Genomic DNA, 23762 nt, shown 5'->3' on the forward strand with positions numbered 1-23762 from the left:
GAAATCTTTCCTGACTCCTCAAACTGAATGTTCTTCTTCAGGTAAGAAAGTGACTAATAGACTAATGGAAGTGCTACACACAACTCAACTTAGAATCTTAGAACCTTTAGAGAGAACAAAGTTATGCTGAAACCAATTTTAATCTCTGAATGAAAAACCTTTCAATGATAATAAACAGAAAGCTAATTAAAGAGTTTAGAAACTGATTTTAGCATAAAAAAAAAACACACACACACACACACACACAAAAAAATGACCATTTTCAGATTTTTTTACATGTCTCTACAGTATTGCTAATTGCTAGCCAAATGAGCTGTCTAAAAAGTTGGTCTTGGCCTCTGGAAATGGGTGGCAAACACTGATTATTTAAAAAAATGAAATAGTTGTTTTGAGCAGATCATTTACAAGATTACATTTCCCATGTTTCTAAAAGTCAAACATCCTTACCACCTTTGTGATAAATGAGTAAACAGCCATGAACTTTGTAACAAATAATTTCCCTCCTTAGAGATTTCCGAGTAGGCAGTGGTGTTTTCATCCCTTGGAGAGCTCTACCTTGGTTGGCTGCAGGTCTGTGGGTCTAGCTCTATCAACCAGTGCTAATGTAAACACAGCAATTCCTCTCAAATTAGAAACACTAAATGTATTGGACTCTGTGAAATAATGAGGTTGGTCTATTGCAATTAATGTAGCCTCAGTCCTCTGGCTGGATGGTTGAGATGGTTAAGATGTATACAGTTTCAGTTCAAGGCCAGTAACTGGAAGTCTGATTGGGCAGGTTGTACTCATCATGGAAGTATAAACATGAGGTTGGATGGACGCTTGGTGGTTGGGGTTCTCTTTAGTTCAGATGTAGAAAAATCCCCTCCTTGGACTGACCTGTCTACCACACATATCTTACTGGTAAAGTACCACTCTGTCGTGGGGGAGATTTGGGTAAAAGGAAGTTGCATTTCAACTATCTAAATCTAATATCAAAAGAGTACAGATGATGTGAAAATTATGATGGGTGATCATTGTGTGATCATTACAGTAAGTCAGTAGACTACAGGTTTGAATTGAAGTCAGTTCAAAATTGAAATGACAATAGATACAGTTTGCCAGTACTCTTATAATGTGCTTTGAATTTGATCTAATGAATTATTGTGGCAAACTGATTCATTTTAAAGTGTCACAGTATTTTAACTTGGTTGCATTTAAGAATTAAAATGATATCAGTGCTTAATCATACAGTTATTCAGACTTTAACTATTACTATTCTGACTTTCTTTCCTGTCATATCATGGTACATTATAACAATTATAACGCAATGAAGACGCATATTCCTGTTACACTCAAGATGTAAATTGAAGATTTAAAATACAGGCATCTGTAAATTACCTTTTCATGTTAAAAAAAAAAAAAAAAAAAAAAGCAGTATTTTGTCATGGATATTTGCACATTTATAAAAAAGATTAAACAGTTTATTTAAATAAAAAAATAACACCAAAATTGAACAAACATATTATTTTTCACAATGGTTATTATCACTAATCCACTAATGGCATTTATCCATAGAGGGTCATTGTTCTAGTCCTCTTTTGTCCAGCAGTCATTGTGCATTGTGCGTTCCTGGGGTGTTGGTTTGCACTATCAGCCTGGGGTGCTGTACTGTCTCAAAGATAGTTTGCTAACAGAGCTTTCACTCCATTGCCTCTAATGAAAATCCATACTAAACATTTAGCTCTGTGTGAGAAAGGGGGGAAATTCAATAAGACACATAACACAATTTATAAATTACAGGAAGAACAAATCGAACCAAACAGCAAAATGGGGAGATGTTTCTGTGTTCATATTTGTCAATTTTGCTACATTTTGGGAAGTGTATTTGATAGCCTGAGTATAGTGAGTATAAAGATACCGAAATCTATTTTCTCAGTCAAAATGAAAGTCAGCTTTGTATTTTATTCAGTCTTCTCTTCTACACAGATTATCGGCCATGCAGCCAGAGATGTCTCCACTAAGGTATTCCCCAAACTAATGGTCGCTCTTGGACAGCACCATCGATAGTAAACTAATCTTCAGCCTGTGAGGCACAGGAAACAGATCTCATTAGCACTCATTGAACTATCTTCCAAGGAAACTTTCATCTTTAGACCACTCTGACAACAAGCTTGAAAGCCAGACTAATGTCACTTACTAGTTCTGGGTTTAATGGCTGACTGAAAATGTCTAATAGATGGATGAGCAGTAAAAGAGTGAAGCAATCTATGGGAAGTTTGTTTTTTCTTTCTTTTTTTATTTATGTATTTTTTATGCTGACATGTATTGCTGTGATGTATGGAGTTGTAGATTGCTAAATTTGTTGTCAACTGAGTTTTATTACAACAGCTTTTCATTGATTATATATATATATATATATATATATATATATATATATATATATATATATATATATATATATATATATATATATATATATTGTGACACCCAAACACTTTAGCTTTAAAAAGGTTTAATGTACTGAATTTGGCTATTTTAAAAAGTCAAAATTATTAATTATTAATAACATATGAGATAAATAAAATCTTAGTTGGTACGTTCAAATGCCAATTTCAATATATTTTGCCTATAAAATATGTAACGTATTTTAAATAGTGAATCTCTGCATACAGATGGTTGCGAACTGATATTTGGATTAATGCTTCCACTTTGTGGCTGCAGTTGCAACATACAACCTGACGGTTGTAAACCATTTTCATTCAGCCACTAGAGGGCGGCAACAAATTTATCTCACGATTGCGAGCTGTCGTTGTTTATTTACAACCAGTGAACTTCCTGTCTTGGGCTAGCTTTGTCAGTGTAAGCTAACAGATTAAATTTAGTTCGTTCTCAAGATGGGATGCGACGGTGGAACGATTCCCAAAAGACACGAGTTGGTCAAAGGACCTAAAAAAGTCGAGAAGGTACATTTGCTTTTTCTTTTTTTGGCCTCTCTCTCTCTTTGTCTTCCTGTTGTTCCGTCCTGGAGACGTAATCAAAAGCTAACGCAAACAAGCTAAACAGATTGTCACTAGCTTGTACTTTATTTTGAACATTAAGTGACAAATAAAGGCCTTTCAACATTTTTTATTCCACATTCATTGTAGAATGAATTCACTTTAGTTTTCAATATAGACCAGTGTAATCTTCACGGGTTAAATATCAAGCTAATTAGCATTAATCTATGGCGTACCTTATTGTCTGACATGTCCAGGTTGACAAAAATGCTGAACTAGCTGCCAAATGGAAGTACTGTGCTTTGAGCCAGGAGAAACTCAGACGCCCCATTGTGGCCTGTGAGCTGGGCAGGTAAGACACACTTTTTTTTTCTCAGAAATCTGTGCGTAAATAATGACAGTGACTAAGAAACTGTTTGTCATGCATATAATGGTTAAGAAAATTGACGTTACTGTGTTTTATTTGTGTTTTTATTCTGTGATAGATAGATAGGTAGATAGATAAGATTAAAAACATACCAGGTGACAGGCTATTCTTGTCAATTTAGATTATCAGAACAGATTATGGAAGTTTAGCCCTCAGCACCAAATGTTATAATTTTCAACACTTTCACACTATTTTTATTCCTGCTTTGTAAGTACTCTATATAATTGAAGTTTTCAGGGAAATGAGCTGTTTAACAGTAGTTGCTAAATTTTCCAAAGTAATCAAATGCAGATTAGTGATGCAGTTCTTCAACTACAACCACTCAGAGCAGAGACCTCCACCAGGTCATTGTTAAAACAAAAAAACAAAAACCAAAAAAAAAAAACACAATGATTGTGGGCATTATTTTTTTTTAGTTAAAAGCTCATAAAAAAAAAATAAAAATAAAACTGTATCCAGGCAGTGATCTGGATCAACCCCAAAATCTAATTGGCTGTTCCTTATTCCACCTCTTAGATTCCCTGAAAATTTTATCAAAATCTGTCCATTACCTTTTGACTTATATTGCTGAAAGACAGACAAACCAACGCTGCCAAATACATGACCTCTGCCTTGGCGGAAGTAATTAAAGAAATTTACTTTGCAAGTAAATTTATTAGAAGTCTTAACCATAAACATAAACAAAGCAGTCCATTTTCTTTTAAAATAGGGAAATTATAAGGCATTTGTCAATGTTTTCGTATAATATTTGTACTAATTTAAGAGGCCACGTTTCCTGTCTCACCTGTCTCTTTATGTCACTTGTGAAATTAAATTTAAACCAGTGCAATTGATCTGCCATAAAATTGACTTTTACAGAACCTCCATATTTTTTCCCTAAAATATGATATATCTTTTTTATATTGATTTTTAGAGAAGAATTATTTATTGAAGTTAGGATGGAAAATATGAGGAAGACATTTAAATCATGTCAAGTCTTGTACAATACCACTAATACAATCACTGTGACCTATTATTGCAGTGTGCACATTCAAAGTTTCCATGTCACTAACTTTGCAACCGTGTTAGATTAGTTTAAAACTAAAACACTTAAATTAAGGTGATTTATGATTTGCACCTAACCCTTTTTAGATGAGTCTTGGAAAATGAGTAATTTGAGTTTTTCTTTTATATTTTGCATAAAAACAATGTGCCTGAGCTAGTTTGACTTACTTTATATTGCACATGGTGGTCATATGTACATTCCACCTATGCTGAAACTACATGTTGTGCAGCCTTACTGTCCATTGTTACACAGTTCAATCTGAAAGTCTTGTCCATGCTGTGTTTCAGACTTTACAACAAAGACGCTATTATTGAATACCTTCTGGATAAGTCTGCTGAGAGACCCAATGCTGAGGCAGTGGTACACATTCGTGGGATCAAGGTATAGGTGTTGTATGGCTACACAGATGAAAGCTATACAGAATGCAAGATCTGATTGGCAAGAAGACCTGATTCTAAGCAACTATATATGGACACATATTTGTATGAATTCATGTTTTGTTTCAAAATAGGAAATACAGTATATTGATCCATCTATTTGCTACTGCAGGATGTAAAGGAGCTTAACCTGACTGATAACCCTGAATGGGAGGGAGAGAGAAGGAATACAAAAGGAGACAGATATGAAGACATCCATTGTGGCATGTTCATTTGCCCTGTTGTTGGACTGGAGATGAATGGGAAACACAGGTAACCAACATTAATCAAGTATGCTAAACATAAGAATAAATAATTTTTAAAACAAGCCGCTTCATTGAAGAAATATAATCCCAATATTGTCTGTGTTGAAAATCAACTCTGAGCTTTTTTGGTTTTATTAAATTCAACATAGTGCATGTTCACAGTTCACTGGGAACATGCACTCAGTTGTTCTCATCACTGATATTAAGTCTTATCCAGTGGTTTTATAATGTGCTGATCTGAATCATTTCAGTCGTTGTTAAGTTGGCAAATCAATTGTAAACATGTTGTGATTTATTGTAAACAACAGGCTTCTTGAGTATTGTAGCTGGCACAGTCTGTAAGTAACTTTTACATGTTTACAATCATACCTGCTTTATACTGATACAGACTGCTGGTATCTTCTGCATTCTTGTTCAGTATATTTATCAACATCTTTATTGTAATATTTCTAAAGACATACAAATGAGAGGATGAATGGAAATGTACACACGTCTCAGCAGAGGGAACACGAATACACAGTGATGATAAACTTATAGTGACTGATAAAGACATGTTAAACTAAAGTAGCTAACAGTTATCGAAAACTCTTTTAATATTGATTATAGTTGTGGGCAAACAAGGCAGTTCAGGTGAAACTCAAAAAATTATATTATCCTTATTTTCAGTAATTTAACTTAAAGTGGTGAAACTAATATATAGACTCATTACATGCAAAGTGAGAAATTTCAAACATTTTTTCATTATAATTTAGATGATTATAGCTTACAGCTTATGAAATCCCAAATATAACCTCAGAAAATCAGAATATTACATGAAATCAGTAAAAAAAAAAAGGATTTTGAATGTAGAAATATTGACCATCTGAAGAGTATAGTCATGCGTATGAACTGAGTACTTGGTTTTAGCATCTTTTGTATTAATTACTGCCTCAAGACGGCATGGCATGGATCTTATCTGCCTGTGGCTCTGCTGTGATGTAATGGAAGACCAGGAAGCTTCAATAGCGGCCTTCAGCTCTTCTGCATTGCTCTGTCTCGTGTCTCATCTTTCTCTTGACAATGCCCCATAGATTTTCTATGGGGTTCAGCTCAGGAGAGTTTGCTGGCCAGTCAAGTACAGCAATCCCTTGGTCATTGAACCAGGTTTTGGTTCTTTTGGCAGTGTGGGCAGGTGCCAAGTCCTGTTGGAAAATAAAGTCAGCTTCTCCAAAAAGTTTTTGTGCTGAAGGAAGCATGAAGTCTTCCAAAATCTTCTGGTAGAGGGCTGCGTTGACTCTGGACTTAAAGCACAGTGGACCAACACCGGCAGATGACACGGCTCCTCAAATCAACACAGACTGTGGAAACTTCACACTGCACTTTAAGGGGACATCCACATGACGCTGAATTGCAGTAAAACCGCAAAAATATTTTAGCAATCCACCCTTTCATCCCCACGAAACCAGGGATTAGCCTCCATAAAACCAATCATGCCTGAAACCAGGTACCAAGGTGGTGGATAGGTTTGAAACCTCTACTATCTGTGGTACTTTGAGGACAGCGTAACCGCACCACTAGAGGATATGATGTCAGTGTGATGAACTTGCACCAAACACAACAGCAATATTGGGGTCGATGACCAGCTGTGTTGTAATGCTGCTCCAGACAGTCCTGGCTTGTGTACAGCTTTTACAACACAGTATCATGCTACTGTACCATCAACAGCGGGAGCAACAGAGCATCCAACTTTTTTTTTGCAATTATCTTTTGAAGCTTTACTTCCTTATGGAGGGTGTCAATGATGATTTTCTGCACAACTGTCAGGTCAGCAATCTTCCCCATGATTGTGAATTCTACTGAAATAGACTTAGAGATCATTTAAATGCAAATGTTTTGGGTTAATTAGCTGATCAGAGTGTGGCACTTAGAGGCTACAACACTGAACTTTTTCACACTATTCTAATTTTCTGAGATTTTGATTTTTGGGTTTTCATAGGCTGTAAGCCATAATCATCAAAATAAGTCTATATAATAAATTAGTTTACCTTTTTAAGTTAAATTAATGAAATGAATTAAGTTTTGCATTATATTCTAATTTCATTAGTTTCACCTATCCATAACACTTGCCTTCCTGCAGGGTTCATGCTGTTTTCTAGGACATTAGGAACCATGTCTGTCTGTGCTGCCCCTGACATTCCTTCTTTGTTATTTTTTAACTGCTGGCTGTGGTGAAACGTTCACTAGCTAATATGCTGTCAGCATAAAGTTTGTTCTCAGAAACTTGAGGGGAAGCTTCAGCCAGTTGAAAATGAAGTGACGCATGAATGTAATTTTCAAATTGCCCAACATACTTTGTAGAACCCTGACCATTATGGTACTGTTTATGCCAAACTTTGTACAAGGCCCTATGAAATCTGTTTTATTTTTTCTAAAATTCAGTTTTAATTTTCCCCATATTCAGTGTTTTTTACTTTTTGAGAATTTGGTTTTTAGCATCTTAAGTTTAACCCCAAGACTGTGCATAAAGTAATGAAATCTAGACAATTTATTATGTTACTAAGAAACTTTGTTTGTGGCATTTAGTTTTTACCTTTGCAACCACAATGAATGAGCATCTTTTGTGCATTACTTTTAGCAAATATGATGTAGATCCAAAATGTAATTGGTTACCAGCCAACACAAATGCCAGCAAAGACTCTAAAAACTATAAATATACTGTAGGTACTTAGAGGACAAGTAAGACTTTAAGAATGTATCCATTTCTGAAAATGAATAGCTCCCTTTCTATTTTTGTACCCGTAGAAGATGTGCAAGCATCAATTGTTGTTTGAAGCGTTGTGGCTTGCATAGTTGTGTTTCGCCTTTTTACGTTTGTGTTTGTCACTCTGCAGGTGGTCCGCACATGTATCCTTAGTCAACTGTATGTTTGCAAAATCGGCAAAACATTTGGGAACCTGCTCTGCTCTGTACTTGGGAGCAGGCCTGGAGTTTCATAGCTTCTTAGCCGGTGTTTCAGGCGGCCGCTTCGACATGTTTGCATTGTTAATGAGGGAGGCAGGGGGAGGGGGTAAGTGATGTGTCCCCAGCTTTAGTGACCCCCACCATTTTCCTGACAGAAACATTCCTTTTTATTACGAAAAAAAAAATATACACAAATTGTCGCTCAGTTCTGTGATATTCCGCGTATGAATTCCATTTTTTAGTTGAATTCTGTGATTTCGTCCGCGATTCTGTAATCATGGATTTCATAGGGCTCTAAAAGTTTGGGTTGGTTTTGTCCAGAGAATCACCCAACCCTGCAGAAAGGCTAGAAAATGATTATAATCCATGTATATGTTATATACATAACATAAAAGTGACTCCTATGAGGCATGTTTTTATTTCCTGTTTCCTTTTAAATTTTGTTTTTAATATGCATGATTTGTTTTTATTATGTAAAGCATTTTGTGTTGCATTGTGCATGAAAAGTGCTCTATAAATAAAATTTGATTTTTTTTTCAGGTTCTGTTACTTGCAGACCTGTGGATGTGTGTTTTCAGACAGGGCCCTGAAGGAGGTCAAGACAGAAATCTGTCACAAGGTGAGCACAAGTCTGTTTTAATCAATAGTCCTTTCCTTGTTGGTTGTTGGCAATGAACAATATCTAACTTTTCATTGGAAACTTATTATCTTCTACACCATTAATCTGCTCCCTATCACTGCCATCTCAGTACTTTGCATGGATTCTTCTTGTTTATTCACATAAACAAAGCTGTTAATATGTAAATAAGCTGCTCTGATATATATAAAAAACACCATTGTATTCTGGGAATGATGTGGTCCCTGACGCACAGCTGCTGGTTAAGCTAAAAAAAGAATCTGAATGTTTACTTTTCTTTTTTTTTTTTTTCCTCCTTTATTTTTATACCTCCCATGGGAGTCATGAGAGAGTCTCAGAGCTATTGTTTAATGGATTGCTTCTGCTCTCAACACTGAAGAAATTACAGTTAAAATGTAGTCAGTGTACAGCTTGTATAATCATGTACATTTACTGTCCCCTCACAATAACTCAACACACAGCCAACAAAAAGTGAGCCCAATTTCCAAATTGGGCCCAGAGTATCAATATTTTGTGTGGCCACTATTATTTTCCAGCATTGCCTTAACCATCTTGGGCACAAAGTGCACCAGAGCTTTACAGGTTGCCACTTGCCTTTTCCACTCATCCATGATGACATCATGGATAAAGTGGATAATAGAAACCTTGCGCTCCTCCACCTTCTATTTGAGGATACCCCACAGATCCTCAATTGGGTTTAGGTCTGGAGACATGCTTGGCCTGTCCATCACCTTAACCCTCAGCGTCTTTAGCAAGGTAGTAGTTGTCTATATATACACTATATTGACTGCTCACCTGCCTTGACTCTCGTATGAACATAATAGACGTCCCGTTCTTAATCAAATGAGTTCAATATGATGTTGGCCCACCCTTTGCAGCTACAACAGCTTCAACTCTTCTGGGAAGGCTTGGCAGAAGGTTTAGCGGTGTCTTTATAGGAATTTTTGACCATTCCTCCAAATGCGCTTTTGTGAAATCAGACACTGATGCTTGTGAAGGAAAAACAACAACTCCAAACCATAATCCGCCCCCTCCTCCTAACTTTACATTTGGCACAATGCAGTCAGACAAGTACCGTTCTCATGGCAACCGCTACACCCAGACTGGTCTATCAGATTGCCACTTCTTGAACACGTATCCACTGATCCAGAGTCCAGTGGCGGCGATCTCTACACCACTGCATCCAACGCTTTGCATTGCTTTTGGTGATGTATGGCTTGGATACAGCTGCTCGGCTGTGGAAACCCAATCCATGAAGCTCTTCTTCAGCTGATATGAAGGCAACATGAAGTTTGGAGGTCTGTAGTAATCGGCTGCAGAAAATTGCAGAAAACCTTTACGCACTATGTGCCTCAGCATCCGCTGACCCCACTCAGTCATTTCACGGGGCCTATCACTTTGTGGCTGAGTTGCTGTTGCTCCCAATTGCTTCCACTTTTTTATGATACCACTGACAGTTGACTGTGGAATATTTAGGAGTGAGGAAATTTCACAACTGGACTTGCACAGGTACTCAGATGGCATCCTATAACAGTACCACGCTGGAATTCACATAATTTTTATATTCCTCTAGCCATGCAAGTGATTGGAACACCACAGGCCCCACCCCTCCCCATTCAATAACACTCAGAGGAGTCTTAGTCTTTGAGCGACAGCAGTCCTAGCTGCTGTCAGAGGAGATGTTTACCTCTATTCTGTTCCCAGACTCAAAATGAATCACTCAAATCTACCACCGACTGATCCCGCCCTGGCTTTCAGTCGGATATTAATGCCTATTAATGTAGACAGTAGACAAAAACATTTAAAGTTAATCTTTAATTTTTTTTATTCATTTATCTAGTTAACAAACTAGATCATCTTAACTAGTTTGTTCTTTTTTTTACTTGAACTGTTCCCAAGTATTGTGAGGTGAAGGACACTTATGTTAATAAGTACACTAACCAGAGTTAAAGTTTTTCTAGTTTTGTATTTTTTGCAATACAATGAGCAGTCTGATTAGACTCTATCTTTGCAAGAGCTTATAGAGATTTATTATTAAATATTTAACAATGTTAACGTATTTTGTTATATGTATTATATTTTTATTGTATTGTTTTGGGCTGTGTTATTTTTTTAGTGCTCTAACTTTAATACCCCCCCCCCCCCCCCCCCCCCCCCCCCACTATAGTATTGAAAAATTGCATCGTGTATCGAGGACCATCCTTAGTATTGCAGTTCAGTTTGAAATTTTAGTACCGCGACTATGTCAGTTTTTCAACATACTTAAGTGTAATTAATCACAGATTATTTTATCTGCTTCTAAATGTATTATAGCCAAATATTTATCATCTGACCGTGTAAAACATACGTTCTGTGTCCATTTTTGCCTCAACACCACAGCCTTATTTCTGCATGCCTTAATCACGTGTTAAAAAAAAATAAAAGGAATAAAAGGAATTTGAGTTAATGCATCATTAATGCATTAACTTTGACAGCCCTAGATGACTTATTCAAGATGCTTCCACTTCTACAGAAACTATATTTATATTTCCCATGCCCTTGCTATTTTGAGATATTAGGCAGTCTCCCTTGTTTCTGTAGAAGTGGAAGCATCTTGGATCAGTCATGGATCACTTGTTTGAGTGGAAATAGAAATAGTGCCTTAAACTACGGGAAAATCTGCAGGGATTCTCAAGGGAAACAGACTGTATGCAGATTCTTTTGAGTGCAAACTTACCAGTGAGTTCACAGTATTCTGAACCTCTAAAATCTGAGTGGCTGACTACCTCCTTCATTTTTTATTTTACACTTTGCTGTCCATCTAACAGTGTTGACAGCTGTGGAAGCCAAAAGACTGGACACACCTAACCATTCACCTAAAGAGTTGGTGTGTCCAGACTTTTGACTGGTACTGCGTATATTTGGCTTCAGTTTTCCAAACAAAACACAACAAATTGGACAAAATCATTTATTATGTTCAACTAACAAGTGATTTGACATTGTGTTTGAACAGGTTTTCAGAACAGTTTTTGCCTTGTGTTTTTTTGAAAGCCCTTCTCTAGTTCATTACATATATTCTAATATAATTCAAAACAACTTTGTAACTTTAAAGAAAAACTAATATGTACTTGACTTACAATATGCTCTTAAGGTCTGCCAAGTCATTTTAATTTAAAAACTTATAATTTAGTCATATAGAGACTTCAATAAAAAGTACAATTCAATTACATAAACAAAAATAACTTAAACTCTTACCCCAAAATGCGTTTTGCAGGATAATGTAAGCAAAAAGAGGACATGTCAGAGGACAGGAAGTGCTGCTTTTAGCGAAATTACCTTTGTCAACATCTGCTTTCCTTTAATTTATTCAATAGTGAATCAGGCAACAGATCTATCAAGTGTCTTTAGCAAACCAGAGCTCATACTGAACACTGTTTAACTGGTAATCTAATCTGTTTTTTAGTCACTTATTTTATTAATGTAATGTCTCAGTGGCAAATGCATTAGAAACAACAACAATAGTACAGTTTCTGTTTAAATAAATAAACACAACTAGTCATAGCTGCTCTACAGTTTGGAGGTTCACAACACATTTCAGCTCAGTGTTCTCCCACTCACATTTTGCATTAGATTGCAGAGAGGAAACACAAATAATCTACTACAACTTTTTGTTATTATTTCATACTTTAGCACGCCTGTTGAAGTAGCTGTTACTTCTTGAATTGCTTTGTGTGGCTAGTAGCCATGATGGTTCTATGGGAACTGTTGCCTGGTTCAACACTTTGTTCCTATGCCACTGCTCTAGACAGTCAAGTGCCTCAGGAAAGGTATTACTGTCAAACTTATTGGCAAACATGCTGTTTTTGTTGATGATCCACGGAAGGTCTTCTATTCCGTAAACACAAATATCTCGTACATAATTCCCTGAAAAATAAAAACAGCCATTAGGACATTAACGTTGACAGAAAAATGAAAGCACTGTGACGGTAACAACATAGTAGTGAATCTGTAGTAAACATAAAGCACCTCATTCATTGGACCTGAGAAAGGCAAAGTGTCTGAAAATTTTTATGCAAATTGGTTAACAAATTTCAAATGATGCAGTGGCATATCCAAAATATCAACAATTACCAATGCCTTTGCACAGCAAACCAAGGTAAATATTAAGACTCTTTGCCTATCGTTCTCATATCCATGAAGCCCTCTTAAAGCTATATATATATATATATATATATATATATATATATATATATATATATATATATATGTATATTTATATGTATATGTATATGTATATGTATATATATATATATGTATATGTATGTGTATATATATATATATATATGTATATGTATATGTATATGTGTATATATATATATATATGTATATGTATATGTATATGTATATATATATATATATGTATATGTATATGTATATATATATATATATATATATATATATGTATATGTATATATATATATATATATATATATGTATATGTATATGTATATATATATATATATATGTATATGTATATATATATGTATATATATATATATATGTATATGTATATATATATATATATGTATATGTATATATATATGTATATGTATATATATATATATATGTATATATATATGTATATGTATGTATAAATGTATATGTATATATATATATATATGTATATGTATATATATATGTATATGTATATATATATATATATGTATATGTATATATATATATGTATATGTATATGTATATATATATGTATATGTATATATATATGTATATGTATATATATATATATATATATGTATATGTATATATATATGTATGTATATATATATATATATATGTATATATATATATATATATATATATATATATATATATATATATATATATATACACATATATCTATATGTGTGTATATATATAAATATAAAATATGTTAATATCCTGTACCTTTGCATCCATTGTGTGTCATTCCTTCTTGATCCCTCCACTTGATTGCCCGGATTTCTCCTTCCCAACCTCCATCAATATGGCTGCCTGGAGCCTCTTCAAACATGTAACCAGATAAAATCAATGATTATGTGACCTAACTGAAATGCACAAACCAATTGATGCTTGGCAGGCAGTCCTGAATGCCTCCCACTATTTTGTCAAATGGGAGGAAATGAATGAATCATAAATAAGCTGGAGTAATCTGTTATTCTTTTCACTTAAAGCATCGCTTAACAAAAATTTGTATGAGGACATTTCCGATAAGTTGTATTTGTAGAATTTATTCAGTAAAGTATTTTTAGTTCTATTTAACTCTAACTCTGCCAATTCATGATAAAAGTTTTCTCAAAGCACTTAAAATATGGTCTGATTCAATTCAGTGAGAGTTATCATCCAGTTATAATCAAATTGAGTTAATGTGATTATAATCCATTAGTTCATTACAGCTGTATTCATATTATGCTGGTGAAACCAGTGGAGTGAGTCTCTAAGTTTTATCCTTTGTCAGGACTCTGCACAAGAGGAAAAGCTGCTGTTAAAGAAGCCACACCTTTGGCGTAATCATTGCTCCCACAATTATTTCAAATACCGTACTGGTTAGGGGTAGTGATACACCGATACCAACATCGGATATCAGTCCAATACTATAGTATGTAGTTGTATTCGATATTGTTTCAATACTACAGAACCTGATGCCTATGTAAAAAAAAAAAAAATACTGGGGCTGTCAAACATTTGTTTTCAAAAACATCAACTTATAAAAAGTACAGTACTTTTCCTTATACAAATGGAAAAAAGAAAGAAAAAAACTAATATAAGCACAGGAATGTTACAAAGTGCCTATGTCAGGGATTCCACAATTTTCCTCATTATGGCTTGATTTTGTTTCATCGCTGAAATCAGTTATATACCATTTTTATGTCTTAATAAACTCATGGGTATTTTTAAACATGACATGCCTGCAAAAACAAGGTAATTAAATACCCAGTAGCTGTCTGTGTACTCTGTGTGTTGAGAACAAAGCAAATACTATCTGCATTAGGGTTACATCTTCATACTACATCCTCACAAGGGCACACACATAGTCAAATAAAGATTAGTGTATTTTTCTTGCTGCCATTACTATGCAAATATTTTGGAGACTGGGTTCATTTAAATAACCAGTGGATGAGGCTATTTTTCCTAGAGTATATGAGGACATCATTTTAGTACACACTAACAGTGTGCAAGATTACCTTGGATTCTTGTGAAATTAATAGAATGATAGTTATGATATATAAAACTGTCTCTCCATACCTCAGGCTATGAATTTGTGGCCATGCTACAGTAGACCAAACAGTGTTCTGTACTAAAGTACTTAGTGGAATTTTTGATATATGCCATAAATGTTATCAATTATACACCAGGAAGAAATATGTGGTTAAATGTGCTAATCTTGTTAAACTTCTTTGCAGAAATTGTGTTTCAGTGCTTTGCATGTCCTCTCATGAATAATTTGACATTTTGAATCACACTAACTAATTAAGAGCTCTATATTTGGGTTTATGATTGGTTAAAGATTTTGTAACCAGCCATAATAAGTTTTTTTCGTTAGTGCTGCTGTTTGAAACAAGCAGGTTACCTTTGATGTGGTTGAGCGTCACAAAATAGTGCTCATCTGGACTGAATGTGTCTTTAGACCACTCCAACAGATCGTGAGCTATTCGGCTTTTCAAAACAAAGTCTACAAAATCCCTTGTAAGCACATAGTAGGCCGTTCCAAAATAAATTTGCAGGTTGTGTGGAGGAGGGCTTTTCCTCACTCTTGGCCTTTTTGGAGCTACATGAGACCCTGTGATCTCTTGATGCTGGAGTTGTGTCCTGTGCCTCATTGATACTGGTTGTTTTACCCCAGGCGTCATGTTTCTGTCCCTCCACTGCTTGCTCTGCATGTACTGCACCAGTTCCAGGTTGCTCTTGACAGGAAAATCCTGACCACACAAATTCACTACCTTCCTCCAGCTTTGCTTAAACTTAATTAGATCCTTCATGCAGTTCAAGTCCGCTTGCAAGCGCGAAAAGCCAGCATAGGTCACTTTCTCACTGCGGGTGGAGAGGAACATATTTTTAAAGCAGCCGACTAGTCTCTGGACAGCCATCTTGTACTCCATTGGAGCCTTGGCATCCACATGAATGCAGTAGATATTTTGTGGCATGTAAATGGCTCGCAACATACGCACAAAAAGCTCCAACTCTTTGTGAATAGTCACAATGAAAGCTAAAGGGTATTCCTCCTCCTTGCGGCTTAGAGGTCTGGTGATAAAGTGTAGGTCATCAATTAAACTTGAACAATGCAGGCTGCTATTCAGGATAAAGTTTCCCACCTGTTGACAGAAAACAAGAAAGGTTGATTTTAATGCTTTTATAAAGCTAAGTTTTTTTTTATTTTTTTATATGTTCTGTTTGGAAGAAACTGCACTCACATTTCTGCGTAGTGTCAACCAGTAGAATATTGGTTAATGTGATTTGCAATATGCAACTGGTCATTGGAGCAAGTCTGTCTACATTTAATTTTCTAGAGATCTTTGCACCAAAAAAATGTCATACCTGACAGTCACGTTGGTACTGTTCTACTCCTTTCTCCATCTCAGGCAGAAAAGGTTTACATTCACTAGAGAAGGGTCTGCAGCTTTTAAGCTGTGGGTACTTTTGCTCAGTTGGTGTCTTAGTCTTCAAATAAATGAATGAACAGGCAATAATACTCATCCCCAGGCACAACAGGAAGCTGCATTTTGTCCCTTCAAGCTGGCACATAATAGCACTGTTTCTCTGTAGTACGCCAGCACCACCACAGATAAAGCTCCTGTAATAAAGACACAGATCCCAGATCCTTGAGGAATATTATTGGGGTTAAATATGTAGGTTATTTCTACTTGATGGAGCAAGTTTTTAGTAGTCTGTGATACCAAATACAGTTACGAAATGACTATTGTCTGATGTGACACAATAACTGTCTCGCTACGATGTGTTATAAAGTTAAAAAATACATACATTTTAAATGGATCATCTTCAGAAAACATGTCTTTTGAACTGTGTGTTTTCATAATATTATATTGCATTATGTTTCATTAACTAACACCTAATCCAGACCATAACTATATTTGCTTTCAGTTCAGCCAGTGAGCTCATGCCATGCTTTTTTTTTTTTTACTGAGGCTGAAAAGAAAACATATTTTATAATCCACTGCCCTTAGAAGGTTCTTTAAACATCTCTGAATACTATTCTTAATCGCATATCAGTGAAATGTCCTCACTTGAGTACCACCGTTGAAAGCAGCAGCACAGATAAATATCCACATGAGGTTACTATGGAATTGTGTACGTTTATAATCTTCTGCTGAGATGTTTCACCTCTAATGACCTACTGAGAAGTAGCGAACTCCGTTTGCTCTGAGTCTGTAGAAATCTGGTGCATGAAGTAATTATCATTTCACTTTCTAAAGGCTGTCTGCTAAATGAAAGTAGGAACATTTGTTAAAATATATTGCTGTGATGCTAGGCTGTCTAAATCAAACATCCAAAGCTCATATCTATGTAACAAACAGAAAAAAATACATGCAGACAGCGTTTGCAAAGTCAGAATGCCAAAGACAAGGTTAGCCATTTACCTTTGAGGCAGTTCAGTCTGAAGTCTCTTTGGTGAAGAAGTAAAGGTTTACACATAAACACCAATTTGAGTTGCTGCTACCTAAATGGCTTCTCTGAACTATGTTACTAGAGTCCATCTGGAGTCCTGCGATGAACAGAAGTCATTTTCATTGGCTCCATTATCAGCAATGACAGGAACAGTGGCAGCGTCTATAATGTATCTGAGCTAAATTTGGCTGTCAGGGTTGTTTTGACGTGTGCTGGTGGGAAGGCTTAGTTCTCTCAGCTTTGGCTCATGTCAGAGTGAGGCAGTGCTTCTTGCATCAGAGTTTGTTATTCACCACTTTATTCATAGCTGATTAAATTGCTTCCCCCACAGCCCCATGAGGCGAGGTCCATCCCCGCCTGGTTACCAGCAGTAACACCCAGTCATACATCTTGCACAGCGGGAATATACTTCATTAGGGATTTTTTCCACTCTCCTCCCACATACAGTTTCCTTCTTACTAGTGCATTGCATCTTTCTTTCTTTCTTTTTTTTTTTTTGTTTTTTTTTTTGTCCTCTTGCTCGCCATTGTTTTATTTCAAACCTCATATGCAGAGGATCCTTTCTTTCTCTTTGTTCTGAAAAGTGTTGATGTCCATTTCATCTGCCAAAATAGAGGTGTACATATTGAACTCTCCACGATGTCTCTCCCTCGAATGCTGCCCTTGTCTGTCTTCATCCTATTTCCGATCAACTGTAACAGAATTCCAGCTGACTTATTCACAGATTTGATGATAAGGTTTTCAGCTCACCAGTGGCCTGTGTTATTTGTGCTAATGGCAAAAGCAGTTACTGACTCCAGAGCTGCTCCCACAGTTTGTTTGCTGCTTGGTCAGCTTCTGAGATTATCCCTCTTGTGTTGAACGGAGCACATGGCCTGAGTTCACACCCACTGAGCCTGCATTACAACCACACAATAGATCCCCTGCTGGTTGCCTGAGACTAATATTTGTGTTTAAAATGGGTGTGATTTCCCTTTTTTTTATGAGACTGTCGTGCAACTTGTGTTATTCATGGTATAAATAAAAAGCTGAATCTTTATTTAATTACTAGGCTTTAAAATTTTGTTTATCAGTAAATTTTTATTAGGTTGTGTTCTGTTCACTCAACAAACTGAAATGTTTGTAATATATAATCTAAAAAAGTTATGAATTATCAGCCTAAATTTGGTTAAAATAGTTGCTAATAACTAAAACATCTCTACCCTGAGTTGGCTAATACGTGGTTAAAGGATTTGCATATATTTGCTTCAGTCTTTATAATGCATCCTGGAAATCATAATACCTTGACCTGTTTTACTATGTACCCTTTCAGTCTTTTTACCTATTTAACAACAAATATTTTTCATATTTCCATTCGTTAGGGTAAGCAAAACATTGCTTTGCAAGACAAATAAGGACTATAACTACATAACTATTCAGAAACTGAGGCCTGTCAAAGCAAGTTTCACTTTAGTTTTAGTAGAGATTAGTCTTTGAAATAGCAAACACAATAGTGCATATACTTGGAAAATATCTAATTATTATTATTATTCTTAATTTAAATGTATTTAACAGTTTTATGCTAAGTTTAATGTGCAATGAATGTAAATTTTTAACTTGGTTTGTGTTTCCCAAATGAAAGACTTCCTCACAAAGGAAATGGTTTACATAAGGGACTTTTCACAGACAAAACCAGGTGTTTTTCTCACCACACAGTTTTCTTGTTATCATAACCTCATCACCACAATTTTTCTGCTCTGGTACCATAAACTTATTGGTACTTAGATTTTGAAACGTAGCATTAAAATTTGTCCACAGCTTGAGAATACAAATGAAAGCAGCACCTCAGTGTTTGATGTCCTCTGTATTAACTTGCATCTTAATTTTACGTTACATTCGTTCCAGTCTTTTTTTTCTGATCAAGCCTCTCAGTGCTAGATCTTTCTATGTTTTGACTTTTGTGAGACAGCGTTGAATTACATGTAAGCCAAAGAGGGTTAAGCCGAAGACAGTTGTGATAGCGGCAACAGACACAAAGCAGGCTACAGCAACCATTGGGTATAGCAGAGAAAACTAGAAACCATCCCGAAAAAAAAAACAAATCAGAGGAAGGATTAGAGGGTTTTATTGATAACAGTTAATTACAAGAAAGAATAAACAGGGAACCCTGGTAAACTGTATATCACAAAGACATATTAACACTGGCTGACATAACTTGAATGAACTGCATTTCATTAAGTCACTACATGTTTTGTGTGTGTGTGTGTGTGTGTTCACGGGCTGGATGGTGTATCTGACATATTATATTTGCATTTCAGTGTGGGGATCCTTTTAAAGATGACAACATTGTTGTCCTCAATGGGACGAAGGAGGAGGTGGAGAAACTGAGGGAGAAGATGGAGGAGAGGCGAGCTAAAGCAAAAACTAAGGTGAGATTTCATTTCAGTAATTGTAAGGTGATGGAGTGGTAGAAGGTGTTAATGGTTGAAGTCACTATAAAATAGTTTTATTGGATTTTTGAGCTGGATGAAAAATCTTGATCAGAGATTTTTTTTGCTTACTTTATAATCGAAATATTCCCTTTTACTTTTTAGAAATCAAAGAAGAGCAAAGCAGCTGAAACCGTGTCAACTCCAGCAGAATCAAAAGGTTTGTATAAATACTAGCAAATGAGTTTTACATAAATCAAGCAATGCAGCAAACAACGTTCTATGAAAACATGCTGCCTCATAATACTTTGAATGTCCTGTGGTTCAGTAGCTGAGCTTATTTAAACCTTTTATTTCTACTGAAAAGCTGCTCAGGCTACATATATACACGTACATATACACACAGAATCCACTTTGCAGTAGTCACACTGAAACGACTGTTTTTGTTTTGCATTCTGGCCCAACGTTTATCGACATAATCAGAAACCTCAAGAGAGCTGTGGTGGTGTTTCCTGAGTTCACACGTGAACAGAACATTAACCCATAAACACCCAGTTAATACAATAAAAACCTTCCTATAAACGAAAGTCACACTTTGCTCTTTCTTCTTGTTTGAAACCTATTTTTTTATATTTAATTGTTGCTCTATTCCTTTAGTTATTTTATTTAATTTAGTTGTTTATAAAAAAAAAATGAAACATTAAAACATGAGTGATATTTCTTCATTCATTTACCTTTTAATTGTACTCACTTGTCCTTTGCAAAAAAGGTTAATGTACAAGCTCTCACTTAGAGTGGGCAGGTGGTCTGTTCATGTGACCAGTTGTTTTTCCTCTTTCATACCCCCCACAGACAATGCACAGTCTCCCCCAGTGGATGTAGCCGGAAGAAGTTTACTACAAAATGACGGTGAAAGCAACCAGACAGGTAGATGAACATACTTAGCCTCTTTTTGTATTTTTGAAGGCTATGTTTTAGGGGAAAAAAACAACTCAGTTGAATCTTTTGTAAAGAATTGTCCTACTTAAACAGCAGGTTGTCATACTAGTGCCATACTAGTAGTGTCATTATATTTTCACAGTGGAAAAATGTCCGTGTTATGGCTCTGACGGTAGAGCATGTTCTAATACAGAATATTTTGGTTAAGAAGATTATTTTCTTTATTTTTTTTTTACTAAAAATATGAAAAGCTTGGACAGTTCTAAGTTTTCCAGGACAGCCTCAGGTTGTAGAAACCTGTTTAAAATCAACAGTAGATATAAATGTAAAAAATGTAAGCTGACAATATTCCTTCATGAGCTTAGCTGATTTTTTTATATTAGTTGTGTATTTCTGCTGCTTTTATCTGAAAATAACAGCAGCTTTTCTTTAAAGGTGGTTTCATTTGGCTAAATGTATAAAAATATTCATGATTTGCAACATTTAAATTTCACTCACGATGAATTGCTAAACATGAAGGGTGACATCAAGCTTAGTCTGGAACAGTGAGGAAAAGATAGCATTGTTAGCTCGGGCAGGTCCTAGTGTATAAATACATTTTTTATCACCTATGCTGAGAAATGACCAAATCTTGACACTATTCTTGATAATAGTGTCACCTTATATAAATAACTTAAGTCCAGTGTTAATACAAAGGAAAATCTAACTGCATATTGCCCAGAATTGCATATAATTATGGTTTCTTTTTTAGTTTTGTTCATTTTATACCTTGTCACCTCTGTGTCACATACTGGGCTCAGTACAGCTTTCTGCCCCTTATCTGTGCATGAACCTCTCAGACAACGTTGCTCTATGAATGTCAATAGTAGTGGACACCAGAACCAATTTAATGTATTAGTGACTCAACATGGTCGTAGGAGAAAGATGTAAAGTAGATAGGATTCTATGACAGATAGTAGAGGGAGGTTCAAATTTGAAGCTGTAAGATGAGGGAAAATATGAGTATTGGCCTAATAGGAGAAGTAGAATTTATCTGAGTTAGGGTCACTCCAGTGTGGTCTGGGTCTTCCATGGGGCTGCCTCCTGTTGCCCCAAACACCTCACCAGGAAAGAGGGGAAGGTGTCCAAGAGGCATCCTAACCAGATGCCTGAGCCACCTCATCTGGTTTCTCTCTCGAAGTGGACGAGCAGCAGTTCCACTCTCAGCCCCTGCTGGATGACTGAGAGTGTCTGAGAGTGCAGCCCTCAGTTGAAATGAATCTGACCTACTGCCAGCAATGTGGGCCAAGCTCTGACACCAGTCGTTTAGAAACTGAATGATCCGGTACCCTATACTCCCAAAGCACTCCCTACAGAACACAGTCAAACACCTTCTTCAAGTCTATAAAGCACATGTAGACTGGCTGGGTAAATTCCCACGGGCCCTCTGGTACCCTGCTGAGAGTGTAGAGCTGATCCACAACCAGGACCACTGCTCCTCCTGACTATCCAGTGGACCCTCCTCTCCAGGATCCCTGAATAAACCACACCATAGAGGCTGAGAAGTGATCCCCCTGTTACTGGAACACACCCTTTGCTCCCTCTTCTTCTTTTATTTAGTTAATTCAAGGCTATTGTATCCAGTTCTATTTTTTTATACTAGACTTGTCGTGTTATTGTCATGTGTGTAACTCCTTGGTTAATATCATCAGAAGCTATAATCTGTTTATTTTTAATTAGCTAAGTTTGGCTGGGTTTTCACTCTAAAATCATCCTCTTTTTCCTCTACAGTAGACATGCTGTATAATATGAATAGATTTTTGTATTTTTTAATAAAAATTGTAAGGTATTTTAGGCCCAAATAGACAGGAAATCACAAACTTGGAAGACACTTTTTTTCTTTAGTTCCCAAGAGTTTATGGGGAAAAAATAGGGACATGGCTTAAATAATTATCAAATTTCTGCCCTCTTTTTCTGTTTTTTTCTTGATAGTAAGTGTTCTCTTTTGTTAAATATTTCTTGTTTCTTATCCTTATCTTACCGCTATTCTTGTCATTTTATCCCCAGCTGTAGCCGGACCCTCAGGATCTTCCACCTCTAAGGGCACAAAGTCCTCAACAGCCTCCACCACCAAGAGGTCCATCCAGAATATGGGGGAAAAGTCCGAGGCTTTTAAGTCTCTGTTCACCACACACAGCTCTGCCAAACGCTCTAAAGACCAGACATCCAACTGGGTCACCCACACCCCATACCACTTCTAGTAGCTGTTGCTCATAACAAACATGGGCATCTTTCTCCAGAAATGGAGAAACCATTTAAAGGTCTATCACCCTCTTCTGTAACACCCCCCACCCCCCCCCACTTGACCTTTTAATCAGGCCACTGACGAGTGGACTCGCTCCCAGCTTGCCTCTTTAGTCCCCAGCAGCTCAGTGTTTACATGTTGTGAACATTTTGTTAACAGCTCCCTGAGCGTTTCTGACTCTGTTTTGTAACCTAATGCCTCCCACATGTATTCCCCCACACATGCTCTCAGCTGCAATTGATGGTGGAGTGACTTCATCATCTCTGTCACTCTGCTGGCTCCTAGTGGCCAGAGCTCAGCTCTTTAATGTGATGGCTGCATTTAAAAATGGAGCTCAGTAATTGCATATGAATAAACATAACTCAAAACACAACCCCACCCCCAAGTTTAGCAGAGTACTTCCACTTGTCCTAGTCTCTTTTGTAATTTTTATCTTTTCATTTAAAGTCCACAACTGCATAAAGAACGAAGTGTCTAGAAGAGCTGTGTGAATAATTGAAGTGCTTACAGAAAATCTTCAATGTGACTAAACAATAGGAAACTATTTAGCTCAGTTATTTTATTCAGTTTTAAGCATCGCAAGCTTTTTATTATTTTATCTTTTTGGCTCAATGAATCCCCTTTGTATTTTTCTTGGAAATTTTTTGTGTTGAAGACGTTGATGTGAAAGAAACAGTCTGAAGACACTCTTCTCCAGGCACAAATGTAAAGATGTCTGCAATTTAAAGGCAAATAAAAAAAAATCTTTTTCCTTTTCCTAA

General features: G+C 36.1%; 2 protein-coding genes across 3 annotated transcripts; one reads left to right on the forward strand and one right to left on the reverse strand.

Annotated features, from left to right (window-relative positions):
* The first annotated feature begins 2789 nt into the window (after positions 1 to 2789).
* rtf2 (replication termination factor 2) lies at positions 2790 to 23762 on the forward strand. 2 transcript variants are annotated; one of them, XM_041980277.1, is made up of 10 exons: positions 2790 to 2945; positions 3236 to 3330; positions 4738 to 4831; positions 5000 to 5139; positions 8613 to 8691; positions 19668 to 19778; positions 19944 to 19998; positions 20631 to 20705; positions 22764 to 22978; positions 23009 to 23762. In XM_041980277.1, the coding sequence occupies exons 1-9, from the start codon at positions 2877 to 2879 to the stop codon at positions 22955 to 22957; spliced, it is 912 nt and encodes a 303-aa protein (XP_041836211.1). In that variant the 5' UTR covers positions 2790 to 2876; the 3' UTR covers positions 22958 to 22978; positions 23009 to 23762. The 2 variants fall into 2 exon arrangements, with proteins under 2 accessions (XP_041836211.1, XP_041836210.1); XM_041980276.1 differs by having other exon boundaries at positions 22764 to 23762.
* gcnt7 (glucosaminyl (N-acetyl) transferase family member 7) lies at positions 11355 to 18663 on the reverse strand. The gene is made up of 5 exons (XM_041980275.1): positions 17343 to 18663; positions 16282 to 16537; positions 15317 to 16058; positions 13654 to 13749; positions 11355 to 12612 (listed from the first exon to the last, which is right to left on the reverse strand). The coding sequence occupies exons 2-5, from the start codon at positions 16486 to 16488 to the stop codon at positions 12368 to 12370; spliced, it is 1290 nt and encodes a 429-aa protein (XP_041836209.1). The 5' UTR covers positions 16489 to 16537; positions 17343 to 18663; the 3' UTR covers positions 11355 to 12367.

This window comes from Melanotaenia boesemani, chromosome 3 (genome assembly GCF_017639745.1).
Source record: "Melanotaenia boesemani isolate fMelBoe1 chromosome 3, fMelBoe1.pri, whole genome shotgun sequence".
NCBI classification, from domain to species: Eukaryota; Metazoa; Chordata; class Actinopteri; order Atheriniformes; family Melanotaeniidae; genus Melanotaenia; species Melanotaenia boesemani.